General features: G+C 37.6%; 1 protein-coding gene across 2 annotated transcripts in view; it reads left to right on the forward strand.

Moving 5' to 3' along the window:
* Nucleotides 1-19,473, forward strand: part of NUP107 (nucleoporin 107) — a 44,590-nt gene that overhangs the window by 23,372 nt on the left and 1,745 nt on the right. For both annotated transcript variants that reach the window (XM_022571586.2, XM_022571585.2), the window contains exons 13-26: nucleotides 3,114-3,204; nucleotides 3,341-3,417; nucleotides 5,302-5,361; nucleotides 6,407-6,552; nucleotides 6,680-6,728; nucleotides 9,568-9,637; nucleotides 9,958-10,076; nucleotides 10,785-10,823; nucleotides 11,123-11,273; nucleotides 11,607-11,719; nucleotides 12,647-12,749; nucleotides 13,210-13,370; nucleotides 14,030-14,155; nucleotides 14,543-14,656. In XM_022571586.2, the coding sequence (XP_022427294.1) occupies nucleotides 3,114-3,204; nucleotides 3,341-3,417; nucleotides 5,302-5,361; nucleotides 6,407-6,552; nucleotides 6,680-6,728; nucleotides 9,568-9,637; nucleotides 9,958-10,076; nucleotides 10,785-10,823; nucleotides 11,123-11,273; nucleotides 11,607-11,719; nucleotides 12,647-12,749; nucleotides 13,210-13,370; nucleotides 14,030-14,155; nucleotides 14,543-14,656 (1,419 nt within the window). The remainder of the gene's footprint in view (nucleotides 1-3,113; nucleotides 3,205-3,340; nucleotides 3,418-5,301; nucleotides 5,362-6,406; nucleotides 6,553-6,679; nucleotides 6,729-9,567; nucleotides 9,638-9,957; nucleotides 10,077-10,784; nucleotides 10,824-11,122; nucleotides 11,274-11,606; nucleotides 11,720-12,646; nucleotides 12,750-13,209; nucleotides 13,371-14,029; nucleotides 14,156-14,542; nucleotides 14,657-19,473) is intronic.

The following is a 19,473-nucleotide window of genomic DNA, read 5'->3' on the forward strand; positions in this document are numbered from 1 at the left end:
GGGCTTCCCTGGTGGCACAGTGGGTGGGAATCTGCCTGCCAATGCAGGGGACCTGGGTTTGATCCCTGGCCCGGGAAGATTCCCACATGCCGCGGAGCAGCAAAGCCCATGTGCCACAACTACTGAGCCTGCGCTCTAGAGCCTGTGCTCTGCAACGAGAAGCCATGACAATGAGAAGCCTGCGCACCACTCGCTGCAACTAGAGAAAGCCCGCGCACAGAACAAAGACCCAACACAGCCAAAAATAAAAACAAATAAATTTATTTTTTAAAAAAAAGTAACCTCCTTTGTGATAGTTAAGGTCTTGTGTGTAAGGTGTGAAGTATCTGATTAGACAGCTTACTGGATGGCTCTGTGGACTTTTTTTTTTTTTTTTTGCGGTACGCGGGCCTCTCACTGTTGTGGCCTCTCCCGTTGCGGAGTACAGGCTCCAGACACGCAGGCTCAGCAGCCATGGCTCACGGGCCTAGCTGCTCCAAGGCATGTGGGATCTTCCCGGACCGGGGCACGAACCCATGTCCCCTGCATCGGCAGGCAGACTCTCAACCACTGCGCCACCAGGGAAGCCCTCTGTGGACTTTTTAGATGAGGTAGTCTGATGCATAGGAGCTTCAAGCTTCAGATATTATGCTGTACCTGTTTTGCTGTACTCTTGGCAGTGTTCTTTAGATAGAAATATGTTAGCTCAAAGTGTTGTTTGTTCTTCTGTGTTACAAACCACTAGCATATATTAAGTAATTTTTATAGTAGTAAGTGTTGGATTATTAAACATCATTCTTATTTTTTAATTAAGAAAAGAAGGGGAATTCCCTGGTGGTCCAGTAGTTAGGCCTCTGAGCTTTCACTGCTGAGGGTTTGGGTTCAATCTCTGACTGGGGAACTAAGATCCTGTAAGCCACGTGGGTGGCGCGGCGCCCCCCCCCCCAAAAAAAAAGGAAAGAAAGAAAGAAAAGAAGTAACACGTACTCATTTGTTCAGAAAATATTTGAGTCCCAGCCACTCTGCCAGGTGATGTGCAGGATACTAGGAATCACAATGGCAAGTAAGGATGTATTTTTAAAAACAAAACAAAAATGTGATCACATTATTGAAAGCCTTGAAAAATAAAAACTCTCAAGGTCCCACTACCTTTACATAATCACAGATAGTGGGGTTTTAAAATTTACTTACAAGCCTTTTTTTGTACATCTTTTTTTTTCACTTTACACGAGCCTCTCACTGTTGTGGCCTCTCCCGTTGCGGAGCACAGGCTCCGGACGCACAGGCTCAGCGGCCATGGCTCATGGGCCCAGCCGCTCCGCGGCATGTGGGATCTTCCCGGACCAGGGCATGAACCCGCGTCCCCTGCATCGGCAGGCGGACTCTCAACCACTGCGCCACCAGGGAAGCCCAAGTCAATAGTTTTGGTATATTACAGTATTGATTTTTTCATTGTGATAAAAGATATATAACAAAATTTGTCATTTTAACCATTTTCAAGTGTAAATTTCAGTGACATTAATTACATTCACAGTGTTGCGAAACCATCACCACTATGTTTCTAAAACTTTTTCATCACCCCAAGCAGAAGCTCCATAACCATTATGCAGTAATTCCCCATTTCCCCTTTCTCTCAGCATTTGGTAACCTAATCTACTTTCTGTCTCTATGCATTTGCCTATTCTAGCTATTTCATGTTAGTGGAATCATACAATATTTGTTCTTTTGTGTCTGGCTAATTTCACTTAGAAAAATGTTTTTAAGGTTTTGCATTCAGATTTTGTCGTGCCTTTTTTAGATAGCATATCAAATATTTTAAAAATATTTTTCCATGTTGCTACATAGCTTTCATAATTTTTAAAAGTCATAAATCCAAAATGATGTTTTGGGTATGATACTTTTTAACTGGTTCAATTTTTTAAAAAATATTTATTTATTTATTTTTATTTGGCTGTGCTGGATCTTAGTCATGGCATGCGGGATCTTCATTGTGGCGTGTGAGATCTTTTAGTCGTGGCATGTGGGCTCTTAGTTGCAGCATGCGGGATCTAGTTCCCTGACCAGGGATCAAACCCTGGCCCCCTGCATTGCGAGCGTGGAGTCTTAACCATTGGACCACTAGGGAGGTCCCTTAACTGGTTGTATTAATCAGATTCTGTAGGTTCAAATGACAGAAGCCCAACTCAAATTACTTACAGGTTGGGGATTGATTGTCTCATGGAACAGAGAAGTATAGAGGGTTATATCTGGTTATAAAAGCAGGATTTGGGGACTTAGAAGATGGCCTTAGGATACTGTCTCTCCCAGGCTCTTGACACTCCTCTCTGTGGCTTCATTCTCAAGAAGCCATTTGTGTCCATGATGGCCACCAACAGCTCCAGCCTTACATCCTCCTGCAAGTTAGCAACCCCAGCAAAAGGAGTGTCTCTCTTTCCCAATATCTCTGGCAAGGGTCCTGGGAGTGATTCTTGTTACATCACATGCCTAATCCTTGAGTTCAGAGATGGAATCATATGACCTATTCAAACCATATGAACTAAATGGGGAGAGATGGTTCCTAAAGAGATGATGGACCAACAAACATGTTTCTGTCTCACTGGTATATCAAGCTCATCTGATTGGTCACATTTAACATGAAGAAATATCATCTTTATGGGCTGAATGAGCAATAGCACCTGTCATTATAGAGACTAACAGTGCTTTTGTAATACTTTTACATAAATCAAGGGTCATCAGCCTCTTTAGCCCATTTGTTTCTAGCAGAATTACATGCCTGTGGGCACCGTGGGCACCTAGTGGTAAGCCCAGAATCAAACAGCAAATGGATTATTAGGGAAAGAAAGAAAGGAAGGAAGGGAGGGACAGAGGGACGGAGGGAGGGAGGGAGGGAGGAAGGAAGGAAGGAAGGCAGGAAGGCAGGCAGGCAGGCAGGCCCGCGGGCAGGCAGAGGCCACAGAAAGACATGCATATGGCTGAAGGGAAACGCCATTACTGATTGTCTACACCATCCTTTGTCACATCTATGCCATAAGTTATCTAATCCTCATAAATTGCTTGTACTTTTCTATAAGGCACAAGTACTTCTTTAGTACTGCATTGGTTATATGACCAACCACTGTTTCTTGTTTCTGAAGGCACAACGACTCTGCAAACGCTGTGGTCAGGCATGGAGAGCTGCAACACTTGAAGGCTGGAAGCTCTATCATGACCCCAATGTTAATGGAGGTATTTTAATTGATTTTATTCTGAGAGTTAGCTCTAAATGGCAATTTTGTGAAGTATAGCTTTTGTTTTTAGAAATTGTTGAAATTAGGAGATCTCATTTTAAACTATAAACTTTATTTCTTTTACTGTTTTATAGGAACAGAATTAGAACATGTTGAAGGGAATCCATATAGATGCATTTGGAAAATAAGTTGTTGGAGAATGGCAGAAGATGTAAGATATAATAAAATATTTACTGATACTGATTTTTACTTATAATTCACTGAAGGCCTGCTGAAGATGCTATGAAATGTTGAGAGTAGTTTAAGACTAAAGTTCCTGTTTTTGAAGAGCTTCCAATCAAACGGAAGAACAGGGCAGGCTTTACGAATCAGAGTTATTCAGACACACTGAGTACTAAGAATTAAGCACTGAAATAAGGCAAAAATACAAAAAAAGGTAGCAGATGAAGTCACAGAATAAGCACTGGGCTGGCTTCCAAAGAGAATTGAATCGATCTTTTAAAAATTACTAGGATTTGAGTTGTTGGGCATGAAAAGCAGAGAAAGGAATTGTCGGTAGGATGCCTAGGTTGGGAAAAGTCAAGGGAAGGTAGGTTTACCAGGTTGGAGCAGAAGGCTCACAAGGGGAAATATAGTCAGTTCTGTCATGACACCACCTACACATTCCTAAAAATCACTACAGCATGACAAATTGTGGAGAAAATCCACAGGGCTTTTAGGGAAAATAGAATTAAGAGCACAGTACTCAAAAACCACCAGTGACACATAAAAAGTTAAAAACTTAATAATAATAGCACAGTGTCACACTGTTAAATAAACACATAAATACTGCAACAAATATGGCAGTTTACCTTGAAAAAGAACTGGAGTTTGCTTGTGGAATGAGGTGTCAGAGGGTTACAGCTTGTGAGTTATTGAGAGGTGATAGAAGGAGGTTATCTGAAATGAAACAAAATTGTAACAGTTGATGTGGATGGATTTAGCTTATCATACACCTGGAGAGCCCAGGGAGCTGGTAGATGTTTGAGGAGTGTCAGTTTTGTGTATTTCCAAGTGGCTTGGTTCATTTAGGTGTTTTCAGTATTCAGCTAATGTTTCTTGTGCACGAAATTGTGCATAAGGAAATGGGAAGTTTATATTATGTTCAAATCGTTCCTTGATATATCAATTGCATTGGAACAAATTCACATTTTCAAAACAAGCATTGTAGCAGAACTGACTGTAATGAGAAGATGACTGAAAAACGTAAATTAAGAGCAGGCAGTGGTGGTCCTCAAGTGCTGCTCTAAGGAATGGGAACTTTGTACCATAGATAGTGGTGAGCCATCAAAACCTTGAGGGCACATGACAGCAGTGCTTTAAGAAAATTAGCATGGCAGTGGAAAATAGGCTTAAAATTGAATGAACTAAAGACTGAGAAACTAGTTAGGAGGCTGTCAGAGTTATTCAGACACTAAGTAATAAGGGCCTGCCCTGGGTTAATATGGAGAGTACAAAAGAACGGAACAAAAATGGTCAGGACCAGAAACTGGAAACAATGCAGAGGAGGACTCAGTTGTATAGTGAGAGTCTCTGAAGTCTCTTGTTTGGATGATGAGAAAACAGGAATGTCATTAATAGAATCCAGAAGTAAAATGGGATAATTTGATGAATATAATTAATTCTACTTAGGAATTTGATGCAAACTGATGCGTGACAGGCTCCAAGTGTGCCTTGTTTGGATGTTGTTCTTAGGTCACTATCAGGTAGTATTAGGTATTTAGAAACTTTATAGGGGAAAACACCTATACAGAGTCTATCTGGAATAGAATTTGCCTATAATAAATAATCAAAGCATCCATTAGATTTGAATCTGCTTTCACTCTGTATTTGAAATTTAGATATTTGACTTTTCAGGAAGATTTCAGCATTGGCTATATCAAACTAAGGGGTCCTTCCTTCTTATTCCCCTACTAGATCTTTTACTAAAGTTTAGAAACTGTCAGGTGAGTAAATAAGTTCATTTTAGAAGACACTGCAGATTTCCAGATTATGAAAAAGTTGACATACTAAGAAAAACAGTAGTTCAATTTTATTTATATTCATTATATTTCAGGAGCTTTTTAATAGATATGAGAGAGCAATTTATGCAGCTTTAAGTGGGAATCTCAAGCAGGTATGCGATTTATTTTAATAATTCTTTTTTTTCTATGGAATGAAATTATATATAATATATGTCATATATATAACCATATATAATAATCGTATAAGCTTAAGCTACTAAGAATAGCAATGATAGAGATAATCATGAAATAGAATAGTAACTTGACGTACTTAGTTTGATGTATCTCATACACCAAATGATGTTTTATTTATTTATTTATTTTAATCTTACTTTTTTAAAAAAATTAATTAATTTATTTGGCTTCACTGGGTCTTAGTTGTGGCACGAGGGATCTTCTTTGCCGCATATGGGATCATTAGTTGCGGCATGCAAACTCTAAGTTGCAGCTTGTGGGATCTATGGAGTTCCCTGACCAGGGATCAAACCTGGGGCCCCTGCATTGGGAGCGTGGAGTCTTAGCCACTGGACCACTAGGGAAGTCCCCCAAATGATGGTTTGATACATGAAATCAAATTTCAGTTTCTAAGAATTGTAAATTAAATTCCAATACACATTTATTGATGACTTACGGTTCCCACAGCTTTATCCAGAAGTGTTCCACAAAGGCACAATGACTGAATTGTCTCACACATGTGTGTGTGCTGCTCACAACTCCTACTACCCCCTACATTTTACAGTGGTTTTGAGGAATGTTACCATAACACTGAAACACCATCTTATATCAGCATGGAAAATTTATGCTATTGTGTGCTCATCATGGAAAAAATCATAATAGTTCAGACTCCTTAGAAGATGTGGTTTGAGGGACTTCCCTGGCGGTCCATTGGTTAAGACTCTGAGCTTCCACTTCACGGGGCACGGGTTCAATCCCTGCTTGGGGAACTAATATCCCTCACCTCATGCTGTGCAGTGCAGCCAAAAAAAAAAAGGAGATGTGGTTTGAGGGGTGGAGAGAGGAGGTTATTTTGGTATGATATTTTACAATACACAATGTCTTATATCATTATAGTGACTTTATAGTCCATATAAGTGGGTGTAACTGCTTTTCCTTTTTTTTTGTTGACTATGCATGTTTCTGTTTTGGAATGGGGTAAAGCTGCTTCCTGTCTGTGACACCTGGGAAGACACAGTGTGGGCCTACTTTCGGGTGATGGTGGACAGTCTGGTAGAACAGGAGATCCGGACATCAGTAATAACTCTAGATGAAACTGAAGAACTCCCTAGAGAATATTTGGAGGCAAAGTGAGTGAGTTGGTTTGTTTTTCATCATGAGGATTTGTAGTATTCTCTGTGAAGTTTCATTTTGTAGTCTTTGTTCATATTATTTATTAGCGTTATTTTATCCCTTTCCTTGTTCTTTCTTTCAAAGTTGGACTTTAGAAAAGGTTTTTGAAGAACTTCAAGCTACTGATAAAAAGGTAAATATCGATATTTTAGGATAACTGGAATACGAAACTAAATGTTACATTGTGCACTGTAGCTGAAAGGCACAAAAGTATGTGAAATCTTGTTATATTCTCTTTTTGTTTCCTCACCTCTTATTCATATAAGAGATACTTTTTAAAAAGAAAAAACTTAACTGCATATTTAAATGGTACATCATTTCTGTTTATTTGGTTTAGGATTGGTTTCATCTAAATATATGGTATGCATGTAAGCTAATTTATCCCTTTCTTTTTGAAAAATTAAAATATATAATGGCAAATTAGCAAGACTTTCTTTTCCTAGATCTCAAAATAATCCAGTATTTTTTAAAGTAATATTCTTTTTTTTTTTTTTTGGGGGGCGGTACGCGGGCCCCTCACCACTGTGGCCTCTCCTGTTGCGGAGCACAGGCTCCGGACGCGCAGGCCCAGCAGCCATGGCTCACGGGCCCAGCCGCTCCGCGGCATGTGGGATCCTCCCGGACTGGGGCATGAACCCGTGTCCCCTGCATCAGCAGGCGGACTCCCAACCACTGCGCCACCAGGGAAGCCCTAAAGTAATATTCTTAAAATTTTTTTTTAAATAACCAAAGTATGTACTTGAAACAAAATAATCTAAAGATGTATAAGTAAGGCCTTTATAAAACTTCCTCCCAACCTCTTTATGGTTATTCTCATTCACTGAGATGATAAAACATTGATATGTATCCTACATATCCTTCTCCATAATCTTACAAATATATGTAGATAATGTAGATATTCCAGTATAAGATTTTGGTTTTTGAGGTTGTTTTTCACATCATTCTACCTACATTAGTCTACGGCTTTTTTTCCCCCCATTTAATGATACTGTCTTTGAGTTAGTGGATATAGATTTAACAGCCTAACTTATTATTTTTAATAGGTATATAATGTTCTATAGAATGACGTATCCTTTTTTTTAATCATTCCCCTTTTGGTGATATTTAGGTTGCTTCTAGCACTGCAGTGAACATTCTTATTTATTTATTCTTATTTTTTTATGTTTATCTACTAGTCCTGTTTCTTTACAAGTTTCCTGAAAGCAGGAATGTTGGGTTAAAGGGTATATGTATATTAAGTTAATTTCCTTGTTGTAGCAATTAATTCATACTCCTACAAGTAATTTATTAATGTGGCCATTTCCCTGCATTCTCACTAGTCCCAGATATCACAGTTTTTTTTTATTTTTTGCCAATCCATCAGATTAGCTGGGAGATAGAAACTCGCTGTTCTTCTCATATTTCCCTGTCTATTCATAAGGCTGAGCAAATTTTCCTGTTTATTGACCATTTTTGAATTTCCTATTTAGAGCTTTCACCTATTTTTCTGTTGGATTTTATCTTTTCCTTATTATTGTATAAGAGTTCTTTGTATAGTAAAAAAAATGTAGTGCTTTCTCTATCAAGTGTTTTTTTGCCAGTCTGTTGTTTTGGAGATTCCAATGAATGAAAATAAAACAAGAAAGTCAAGGAATAGATACAAATTTAGAAACAGGGGAGCATTTACATATGATGAGAGTGTAAATCTAGAAACTCAAGATGCAGTAAGTTACTAGAATTAATAAGAGAATTTTTAAAGTATCTAAATTCAAGACAAAGTTATGAAAAAAATCATATCCTTTTTGTAATTGTTACAGCTAGTTAGAAAAGGATTTAGCTCCCTGTAAAAGTCCCATTTAAATTATTGACCAAAACTATAAGATACCCAGGAATAAAATTAACCAAGGGTTTGAGGACCTTCATAAAAAACTATAGAATCCTATTGAAAGACACAAATAAATAGATATACCACATTCCTGGATGAGGTGATTTGATATAAATATCAGTCATTCCAAAATTAACATTGAAACCTAATGCTTTGGGGCATTATTTCTGAACAGAAAATTTCCAAGTAGAAGAATAAGTGAGAATGGTGAGAAAAGAACAATAATTAATAGGGTATTTGCCTTCCTCAATAATAAAACAATATAAAGATACAATAAAACAGTATCGAATTGTCACAGGAATAAATAGATCATCGGAATACGAAAATCCATATTAGATCCAAATATATATGAGAACTTAATAGTTGTAGATGACAGAGATGACGTTTCCTTTCAGAGGAAGAGGGATGGTTTATTTACATACATGGTATGGACATAATTGACTTTCCATCTGGAAGAGAACAAAGCTAGATCTCTGCTTCATGCCATGTATTAAAATCAGTTCCAGAGGGAGCAAACATTTGAATGTAAAAAAGAAAAAATATTGGAAGAAAATTTAGACAAATAAAAATCAAAATATATTTGACCAAAAATATATGAATTATTTGCTTCAGAAAAAATTCCAACAGCAGGTTACTTGTAAATTTTGTCTGCTCTGTGCCTAATCACTATTTTGATTGGTTTTGTTACTTTTGGTGCCATTTGCAGAAGAGAATACCCAAAGAATGCTTTCAAGAGCCACTGTTTATGTTGAAGGAAATCTTACAGTTTATTTTGATTTGGTCACATGTGCCCTTCTTTTCTGGTTCACCACGGACTGCCAAGGAAAACTGTAGTAAAATATAAAAAATAAAAGTTTCATAACATTCACAGAGATTAAATTGTTTTATCGCAATTCTCTGCTTTCAAAGATAACGTTGAGCCTTGAGTATATATTTCCAAGGGCAGTATCTTTCTCATGTTTTACTTTATTTTGGTCTCCTAAGACCCTTCATCTCCAGCTTTTTCTTTGTATATGTTCCTTCAAAAGTTGACATTTTTAGCTTACCAATGAGTGCATACTGCAGAATGACCATAGTAGATTTATGGAAAATGTAAAAACTTTTTCAGAGAGTTCTGGAAGAGAATCAAGAACATTATCATATAGTTCAAAAATTCCTTATCCTGGGAGACATTGATGGTAAGATATATTTTATTTCACTTTGTATGAGTTCTTTGTTTTCTTTAGTAATTTTGTAAAAAGTTATCAAAACAGTGCATATGACTTACCACATTTTGTCATCTGTATAAATATAAACGTATCTGAATGCAACTATTTACTTAATTTTTAGAAAATAAAATTTGAATTTAATCCAGAGTCTGTTTTATATGATGGTTCTTAACAATGAGATAGTGAACTGGTAGTGGTATAGGAATACAGTAAATGTCCTTGGATAGTGTTTATATCTCTTCTTTTGATTTTTATCCCTATTGTTGCATCTTTGCTTTGATTGCTTATAGGTCTGATGGATGAATTTAGCAAATGGCTTTCCAAAAGCAGAAACAATCTACCTGGACACCTCCTTCGCTTCATGACTCACCTCATTTTGTTTTTCCGCACTCTGGGACTACAGACCAAAGTAAATAAAAATGAGTTGTATACCCTTCTCTGCAAGACTGATGCTTTATACACCTATTGTCAGGAAAACATGCTACTTTTTGGTTGTTGTTTTCTGGAAATGGTGACCATAGTCTCATATGGTCTGGTCACTCGATGATAATTCACTGCAGGTTACTTGTTAGGGTTCTAATCTGTGGCTGCAGAATGCTGGTGGTTACCTGGATTTTGGACAATTTATAACTTTAATCCTCATCAGTACCCAACTCTAAATCAACCAGCTAAGGTAACTGAGCCAGACTAAGTTCTCTGAGATCTTAAACCTTTGTTTTCTTTTTTCTTTTTCTTCTGTCCTAAATGGTAACACTTTGGTCAGAGTACATGTAGAAGGCAGAATGATACAGTAGTTGAAAGCTTGGGTTTTGGAGTAAGAATCCTGGATTCATATTCTTACTCAGCGGCTTCTAGCTGTGTAATTCTGGGTAAATCTCCTTAGGTCTTAGTTTCTTCCTCTGTAAAATGTGAACAATAATAGTAACTACCCACAAAGAGTTAGGGTAAGGCAATACATGAACTTTGCTAAGCACTTAGTTATTACATGTAGTTATTGCTCAGTGGTAAGTATTAAAAGTCATTAAATCATTATAGCGGAATTTTTATTAGATATATTGCTGGTACACATAAGCAGTTGTATTTATAATTTAATAATTATATCTTTTTTCCTATGAAGGAAGAAGTTTCCATTGAGGTTTTAAAGACATACATACAGGTAAACTTTGAGAAACCACAATTATATATATTTTTTTACCATTTTAATGAAAACAAAAATCAGAATGATAATATTTTAATATCTAGTGGCAGGAGAGTCATCAAAATCCATAAAGGTCTTTTAATTGTCATAAATACTTTCTTTTGGAATTTAAAATTCTGTTTAGCAGCACAAATCTATATCTGTATGAATCTCTCCTAAATATATTTGAAATTTTGAAGTGAACTTTTTAAAAAGCACTGTTGATCCTAGAACTTGTTTAATTATTGACATACTTTGATCCTTTTTTTGTTTTTTAGCTTTTAATAAATGAGAAACATACAAATCTCATAGCATTTTATACCTGTCATTTGCCTCAAGACCTCGCTGTTGCCCAGTATGCATTATTTTTGGAAGGTGTTACAGAATTTGAACAGCGCCACCATTGCCTGGAGCTGGCTAAAGAAGCAGGTAAAAATGGTTGAGAACATCTACTGGGCTTTGTAGGCAGATTATCATTTTGGCTTAGGTAACATTTAGCCTTCTAGTTTTAAATCCTATTTCTCTTACGAGGTGAAAAAGGAATGAGGTTTTCAGTGAAATTCTGTTTTAGGAATGAAATAACCTATACTGTAACTCATGTGAAATATCTTTTAATTTTGGCATTTTCTTTTATAATGTCTTTCATATTTTACATATTTTTAAAGAAGTGTTATCCCAAATTTACCAAATCATTGTGACTGTTTAGAGGATATTAGTGTGAACGATTAATTCTTGTTTTTGTTTCTTCAAAAAATTCTTTAGATTTGGATATTGCAACTATAACAAAAACTGTAGTTGAGAATATTCGGAAGAAAGATAATGGTGAATTCAGTCATCATGACCTGGCCCCAGCCCTAGATACTGGCACTACTGAGGTAACATGAGGGGAAGAGAGAGGTGTGTTATATAACTCCTGATAATCCCTCATGTTATGCTTTTGTGAACTTTTACCTTAAAATACTCTGGCTTCTTTCTTTTTTAAAGAATTTGTCAGCCAAGTTATAAAAATTGGCAGCAAACTTAAGGTCTTGTGTAAGGAATTGCTTAATAGTAGTATTATGTTAAGGGAAGTTTCTTTAATGGAAAAAACCTGAGCATTGGATTTTTGCTCATCAGATTATTCTAGATACTTGATCAGTCACTAACTTTTTTTGTTTTTTGGCTGAGTCGGGTCTTAGTTGTGGCACTCGGGATCTTTTCATTGTGGCATCTTTTCGTTGTGGCGGGTGGGCTCTTCGTTTTGGTGCGTGGGCTTCTCTCTAGCTGTGACATGTGGGTTTTCTCTCTCTGTTTATGCCGTGTGGGCTCCAGGGTGCATGGGCTCTGTAGTCTGCGGCACATGGGCTCTCTCATTGAGACACGTGGGCTTAGCTGCTCTGCAGCATGTGGGATCTTAGTTTCCTGCATTGGAAGGTGGATTCTTTACCACTGGACCACCAGGGAAGTCCCAATCAATCACTAACTTTTATGTAGCTTACTTATTCCTATTTTCAGAAAAGAATAGAAAGTTTTATCTAGGAAAGAAAAAAATTTTAGAGTAGCACTTAAAGGAATTACATGATTAAGTTGGTGGGACATCACATATATAATTCCAGATTCACAGTCCAGTAAGTTTTTTCTATAATTTAATAGAGACCTATTAAATGTGAAAATAAACTAAGAAAAGCTATTTTCTTTCATTATTTTGTATAACCTGAGGGAAAATATTCACTAGAAGTACAGACATAAGCTGGTTCTACTAATTTGTAGAATATCATAGAAAAAACACAGTTGACATTTCTTTTTTCCAATTAAATGAATAGGAGGACCGTTTAAAAATCGATGTAATTGACTGGTTGGTATTTGACCCATCACAGAGGGCGGAAGCACTAAAACAAGGCAATGCCATAATGAGGAAATTCTTGGGTATGCTGTATTTTTATATTCTTTTTTTTTTTTTTAAGTTTTTGTTCTGTTCTAGAACTTTGTTGTTTGTTTTTCCAACCCTTCCAGTAGGGTAAGGTACAAAACAGCCACTGTTACGGCTGGTATTGTGAAACAAAACATATTTAATAGTGACTTTTCATATCCTACTCAATTTTGCATGTAATCTCAAGGCTTTGAAAAAATTGAATTGCCTTTTTTTAAGACACAGAAAAGTATGTAAAAGTAATTGCATTTAATGAATCCTTTTGTGACTGTTACATTGAAATAAGGAAAAGCCCAGCCATTAAGTAGAGAGATCACCCAGACCTTTAACAGAAGTACCTTGAGACATGAAATGGTTACAGGTAGCTGTGAAAGTTGCAAACCAATAATTTGATTCCTTTAGAAACCATTACACGGAAATCCATATGTATTGAAAAACTGTATATCTTTTTCACAGCATCAAAAAAGCACGAAGCTGCAAAAGAAGTATTTGTGAAAATTCCTCAGGATTCAATAGCAGAAATCTATAACCAGTGGGAGGAGCAAGGAATGGAGAGCCCACTTCCTGCTGAAGATGATAACGCTATCCGAGAACACTTGTGCATTAGAGCTTACTTGGTGAGATTGTAAAAACCACAAAACCTTTTTTTATGATGACTTTCCTGATTCACTCTCAGACCTTGAACTGTTTTTCCAGAAGTGGTGATTGACTCATTATCTTAGCTCCCTTGCGACTGTGGGACTGACTGATCCATAAGAACTTTGAAGACAAGACCTGGTCTTCATTTGCTTGAGCCTCTAATCAGTGCTAACCAACTAAGGACGTTTCACATGGTAGATAGTGTGTGTGATGTCTGAAATGTATGTTTTCTTAAGATTCTTTGAATGCTTCTCTCAACTTTAACATTTCTGCTTTTGGCAATAACTGAAAAAAGCAAGATATTCTGTATTGTGACTAAAATAACAACATACTCATTCAAAATTCATTCAACAAATAATGAAGTGATTGGCTAGGTTCTAGGACTAATTCTGGATGTCTTTCTATCCTTGCCCTCTAGAAGCTAACAGGCTCGTCAAGAAGACAGACAAGTAAATATGTGAACATCACAAACAAAACACTTATTCACCATGATTTTTTTTTGTATAAAAAAGAAATATTAAACGATTTTACTTCTTGCTACTGAAAAATTATTTCTAAGAATCAAATTTTTAAAAACTTTGCTGAACATATGTGAACAGTTTTTTGTTTTGTATTTCTCTTTTATTTTGCATTTTAGGAAGCCCATGAAACCTTTAATGAGTGGTTTAAGCATATGAATTCAGCTCCACAAAAACCTACTTTGACACCTCAAGCAACTTTTACTGAGAAAGTGGCTCATGAACACAAAGAAAAGAAATATGAAGTAAGTTGAATGTAGATGAGACATGTCTATTGCATCTCAAAAATACATGTCATATATTTAAAGAGATCATTTTTTCAGCAGTTATATTCCTATTATAACAAGTGACCTTCCTTACTACTGTTCTACTTTGAAAAAAAACCATCCCTTTAGTTACTTTTCTGTAGATAATTAACCAAACATGAAACATACCTTCAGGTGACAATAGTGCTCATTTACATGGTTAACATTTTAGCGTTTTATTGAACTGCAATCCATCGATGTTTGTTTTTATATTTGGCTTACTGAATGTCAACTCTTTAGAATGATGTTCCATATATGTATATTCCTGTCTGTACTTTACAGATACATTATAGTCTGTTATATATCTGCCTTATGTTTGTTTTGCAGATGGATCATGGTATTTGGAAAGGGCATTTGGATGCCCTAACTGCTGATGTGAAGGAGAAAATGTACAATGTCTTGTTGTTTGTTGATGGAGGGTGGATGGTGGATGTTAGAGAGGTAAGCTGTGTGCATTGTTTATAGCTAAAAGCAAAAATAATGTCTTTTTTTAAAAGTTTTTTGAATAGGAGCAGCTACAGATCCTATATAACCTTTGTACTTATAACTAAACATCCCATAATTTAACCTGAAATACTTGTTAGGGAATATAGGAATGTTTGACTCTTGGGTAAACTATTTTTCCATATTTAATATGTTCACTTAGGATAGTAAAATCTGATTTTTAAAAAAGTATTTATTTGATTGTGCTGGGTCTTAGTTGCAGCAGGTGGGCTCCTTAGTTGCAGCCAGTGGGCTCCTTAGTTGTGGCATGTGAACTCCTAGTTGCAGCATGCATGGGGGATCTAGTTCCCTGACCAGGAATCAAACCCAGGCCCCCTGTATTGGGAGCGTGGAGTCTTAACCACTGTGCCACCAGGGAAGTCCCAAATCTAATTTTTTAAAGTTCTGGACCTAAAAATTAATTATATATGTATTCAACTCAATTTATGGATATGAAGATAAGTCTAGTAGAATGAGTAAGACATATATAAAGCAGTGGTTCTCACCTCTGAGCTGTCCATTTAAATGATCTGGAGAACTTTTAAAAAATACTGGTTTGGTTCCACTAGTGGTTACCACTAGTGGGGAGTGGGGAGGGAGGGGCAACATAGGGGTTGTGGAGGGGGAGGTAGGAACTGTTGGGTGTAAGATAGTCTACAAGGACATACTGTACAGTATGGGGAATATAGCCAGTATTTTGTAATATCTGTAAATGGAATGTTGCCTTTAAAAATTGTATTAAAAAAAAAACTTTTAAAGAGTCCTGAAAAGACATGACAGTTAAATGTAGTATGTGAACCTAAACTGGCTCCTGCATTGGAGGAAGAAAGATGCTATAAAGGAGAGTGTTGAGTCAGTGATGTTAAGGTATTATGTCACTGTTAAATTTCCTGACATCGTTAACTGCATTGTGATTATATTAGAGAAACTTCTCTTTATTAGGAAGTAAACACTGAAGTATTTAGAGGTAAGGGAACATGATTATGCAGCTTGCCCTCAAAGGGTTAAAAAAATGTGTATTTATAGATACACATACAGATGCAAATCATAAAGCAAACAGGGCAAAGACTGAACAAAGGGTGAGGGTATTGAGATATTCTTTGTACTATTGTTGTAATTTAGTTTGTTTGAAATGATTTTCAAATAAAATATCTTTTTAAATACTAGAAAAAAAATACCGGGTTCCACTTCCAGAGATTCTGGGTTAATTGGTCTGAGATAGGGCTGGCTGGCTTTTTTTTTTTTTTTGCGGTACATGGGCCTCTCACTACTGTGGCCTCTCCCGTTGTGGAGCACAGGCTCCAGATATGCAGGCCCAGCGGCCACGGCCCACAGGCCCAGCTGCTCCACGGCATGTGGGATCCTCCCGGACCGGGGCACGAACCCGCGTCCCCCGCATCGGCGGGCGGACTCTCAACCGCTGCGCCACCAGGGAAGCCCTATCTGGAGAGCTTTAATGTGTAGCCTGGGTTGAGAAACCAGTTACAGAAGTAACAAATACCATAAGAAAAGCACAGATGAAGCATTTTGTGAGCTTAGGAAAAGAAAAGGTTCCTTCTACCTGGAAGAGATCTGGACAGAATGCTTGAAAGGTGTAGCATTTGACTGAATCTTGAACGAATTGGGTAAATTTGGATGAGCTGAGGTGGGAGAAAGGAAGGATGCTGCAGGTAATAATGGTGTGAGGGAAAGGCATTGAGGCTTGCTCATGGGGCATGACAGAAACATGGAGTAACTCAGTTTTACCTCTGCAGACCTGATGATCTGTCCAAGGATTGTAAATGCTGGATTCTTGGATATTAGGTATATTACTTTGAACAGAAAAATCACAGGAGTATGTTTGGTATCTTCCTTCTGCATTCCCTGAATCTTAGTATAGTCATTCCTTTTTCACACTTGATCTTAGCCAAAAGGTTGAGAAGCGATCATCACTCCTTTTTTATTGTTTGTTTTGTTTTGGTTTTTGCTACTACATTTTTCTAGTTCCTCTGGCTTCCCTTTTTGACCAGAAGCAAAAACATTAGGGACAGGAGACTAGATTTGAGCCCCTGTTTGCTACTATTCCTGATACAGTAACTCTGCTGACTTCATAAATAGTTTTGAACCTTTAGCACGTTCCTTGGGTTTTCTCTTCTATTTCATGCTGCTGCTCACGAAGATAAAATTTTAGTGTTGCAAAATGCTAATTAAATGGTATTTAAGGTTTGAAAAGACTTGATGCCTTATTTATACATAAATCTTTGTTATTCTAAGTATTAATTAATGTTAGATTAGGGACTTCCCTGGTGGTGCAGTGGTTAAGACTCCAAGCTCCCAATGCAGGGGGCCTGGGTTCGATCCCTGGTCAGGGAACTAGATCCCACATGCATGCCACAATGAAGAGTTCGCATGCCACAACTAAGGAGCCTGCCTGCTGCAACTAAGACCCGGAGCAACCAAATAAATAAATTTTAAAAAAAGATAGTGAAAGTCACAAAACAGACACTCTGGAGTGTTTTAAAAATAGAGTAGGAGTGGAAGGCTATGAATGATACCATTTTGTTTTACCAAACATTTAAAAATCAATATTCAGTCTCAATCATGTCTTCAAATCTAATCCAAACAAGAAGAGATTTCTTGAACAATCAAATGATAAATAATGATATTTTGAGTTGAGTTTAGCTTAATACTCTTACATACTCAGCAAAGCAGGAAATTATTCAGGGCTCCTGATAGCACTTATATCACTTGTATAAAAATTAGGAAACGGTATCCATTCTCTTACACAGATAGATTCCATGCCAAGTGCACATGACCTGTAGACTGGAGCATGGATTAGATTTCAGCCCCCACTCACTCACCTGGCTAGCACCATGTGCAAGGCACAGCTGTTCAACAAAGCCCTGGCCTTGTATGCTGACTCTTACATCTGTACCTCACTTTTTACATAACTGCAGAACAGGCCCATTCGTGTTGGAGGCTGGTGGCACACAGGGATGGCAGGGGGAATGGAGGAGGCAGCTCATCTTTACCTACTTTTCGCCACCTCTGCCTCAACCACATTCTAGTTGAAGCCTCAACTGTCTTTCCCTTGCTTCCACTCTTCCTTACGCAGTCCCTTCCTCATAGAGATCAGCTAGTAATCCTTTTAAAATCAAAGAGGTATGACTCTCCTACTCAGACCTTTCTGATGGCTTCTCGGTACACTTTGAATAAAGCCCAGAGTTCTTTTCTTGACCTACAAGATCACACATCCGCTGGCCCTGACTGCCTCCCCAGTCTTGTATCCTACTGCTCTCCCCTCACTTTGCTCTAGCCTTCTGGCCTCTTTGCCGTTCTTCTGCCTAGAGTGCTCTTTTCCCCCAGATATCTGCATGGATGGCTTCCTTCCTTCAGCAGTCTGCTCCAGCGTCATCTCTCTTTAGAGACCCTGCCCCACCCCCAAACCCCCATCCTAAATAGGACATGCACATATATGTACATAAACACATCAACACATACCAGTTAATGAGCTTTTCTCACATATAAAGCACTACATGTCCCTGATGGAAAGAATCTTTTTGTTTTATATATTTACAGGATTTTTCAAATTTACAGGATTTTTTATTCAGATGAGAAAAATATCATAGGTTGTAGCAGAGCAATTTATTCCCTTTTCCTTGTGGCAAATTGCTGGGCCCATCAGGCATGATTCTGGTTGGTTGATGGTTGATAGCAGCCAACCCACTGGTATGGAAATCGCCTATAGTCAGCAGAAGAGATCACACCCTGATATTTGGCAGCAACTGGATTTCGGAGAGGCAGGTGCCAGAATCCATCCTATGAAACGAGGTTATCAGTAAGCAGGTGGAAAGGAGTCTAGGGGCCAGGGGTACTTTGCTTCTTTAGCATAGGGGGAAAGAGTACATTGGAGCACAAGTGGAGTGACCCAGAAAGAAGCAGTCTTCTTATTCTTACTAGGCCCCTATAGGATTCATTAATATGAATTATGAGTAAGACCTTGAGGTGTTTTAAATCCACCTCCAAAGGTAGTAAGTTCCTATTTGAGAAAATAAATGAAGGTGCTTTCCCTTTTAAAGCTAAGAACATACAAAGCATGCGTTTTAATATTTGCTTCTATGTATCTATATCTCAAAACAGGACAAAAAGGTTGACACTAATTTTTCATATGTGTGGAAACCTGACCTATGTCAGGTTTAGTACAATTATTCCTTGGTATAATTTCCAGATTACATTCTGTTGCTTCAAACCTCCACTTACATCTACCTTTGAAAATGTTTTAGCAATTTAATATTATAGTCTCTCACATGAAGAGATTTTTAGTGATTAATATTGTCATAAGGAAAAAATTTTTAATTAATTAGGTGTCTTATTAGGCTTTTCAAAGGACCAGTTGGTATTTTTGCTTGTCCTGTTTTCTGTTTTGTTTTACACTATGAGTCCTATGGATTTCCTCCTAATTTTTAAGATTATTTCAGAAATTTTATTGTGGTTGGGTACCTTTTTATTATTTTAATTATTTTAGTTTTCAATTTTTTATAAGAAAATGTAGTGGGCATGAAAGGTCTGTTCTGGGGCTTCCCTGGTGGCACAGTGGTTGAGAGTCCGCCTCCCGATGCAGGGGACACAGGTTCGTGCCCCGGTCCGGGAAGATCCCACATGCCGCGGAGCGGCTGGGCCCGTGAGCCATGGCCGCTGAGCCTGCGCGTCCGGAGGCTGTGCTCCACAACGGGAGAGACCACAACAGTGAGAGGCCCGCGTACCACAAAAAAAAAAAAAAAAAAAAAAAGTCTGTT

Source organism: Delphinapterus leucas, chromosome 11 (genome assembly GCF_059928025.1).
Source record: "Delphinapterus leucas isolate spDelLeu-1000000601 "Yukka" chromosome 11, BTC_Dleu_Yukka2, whole genome shotgun sequence".
Lineage (NCBI taxonomy): Eukaryota > Metazoa > Chordata > Mammalia > Artiodactyla > Monodontidae > Delphinapterus > Delphinapterus leucas.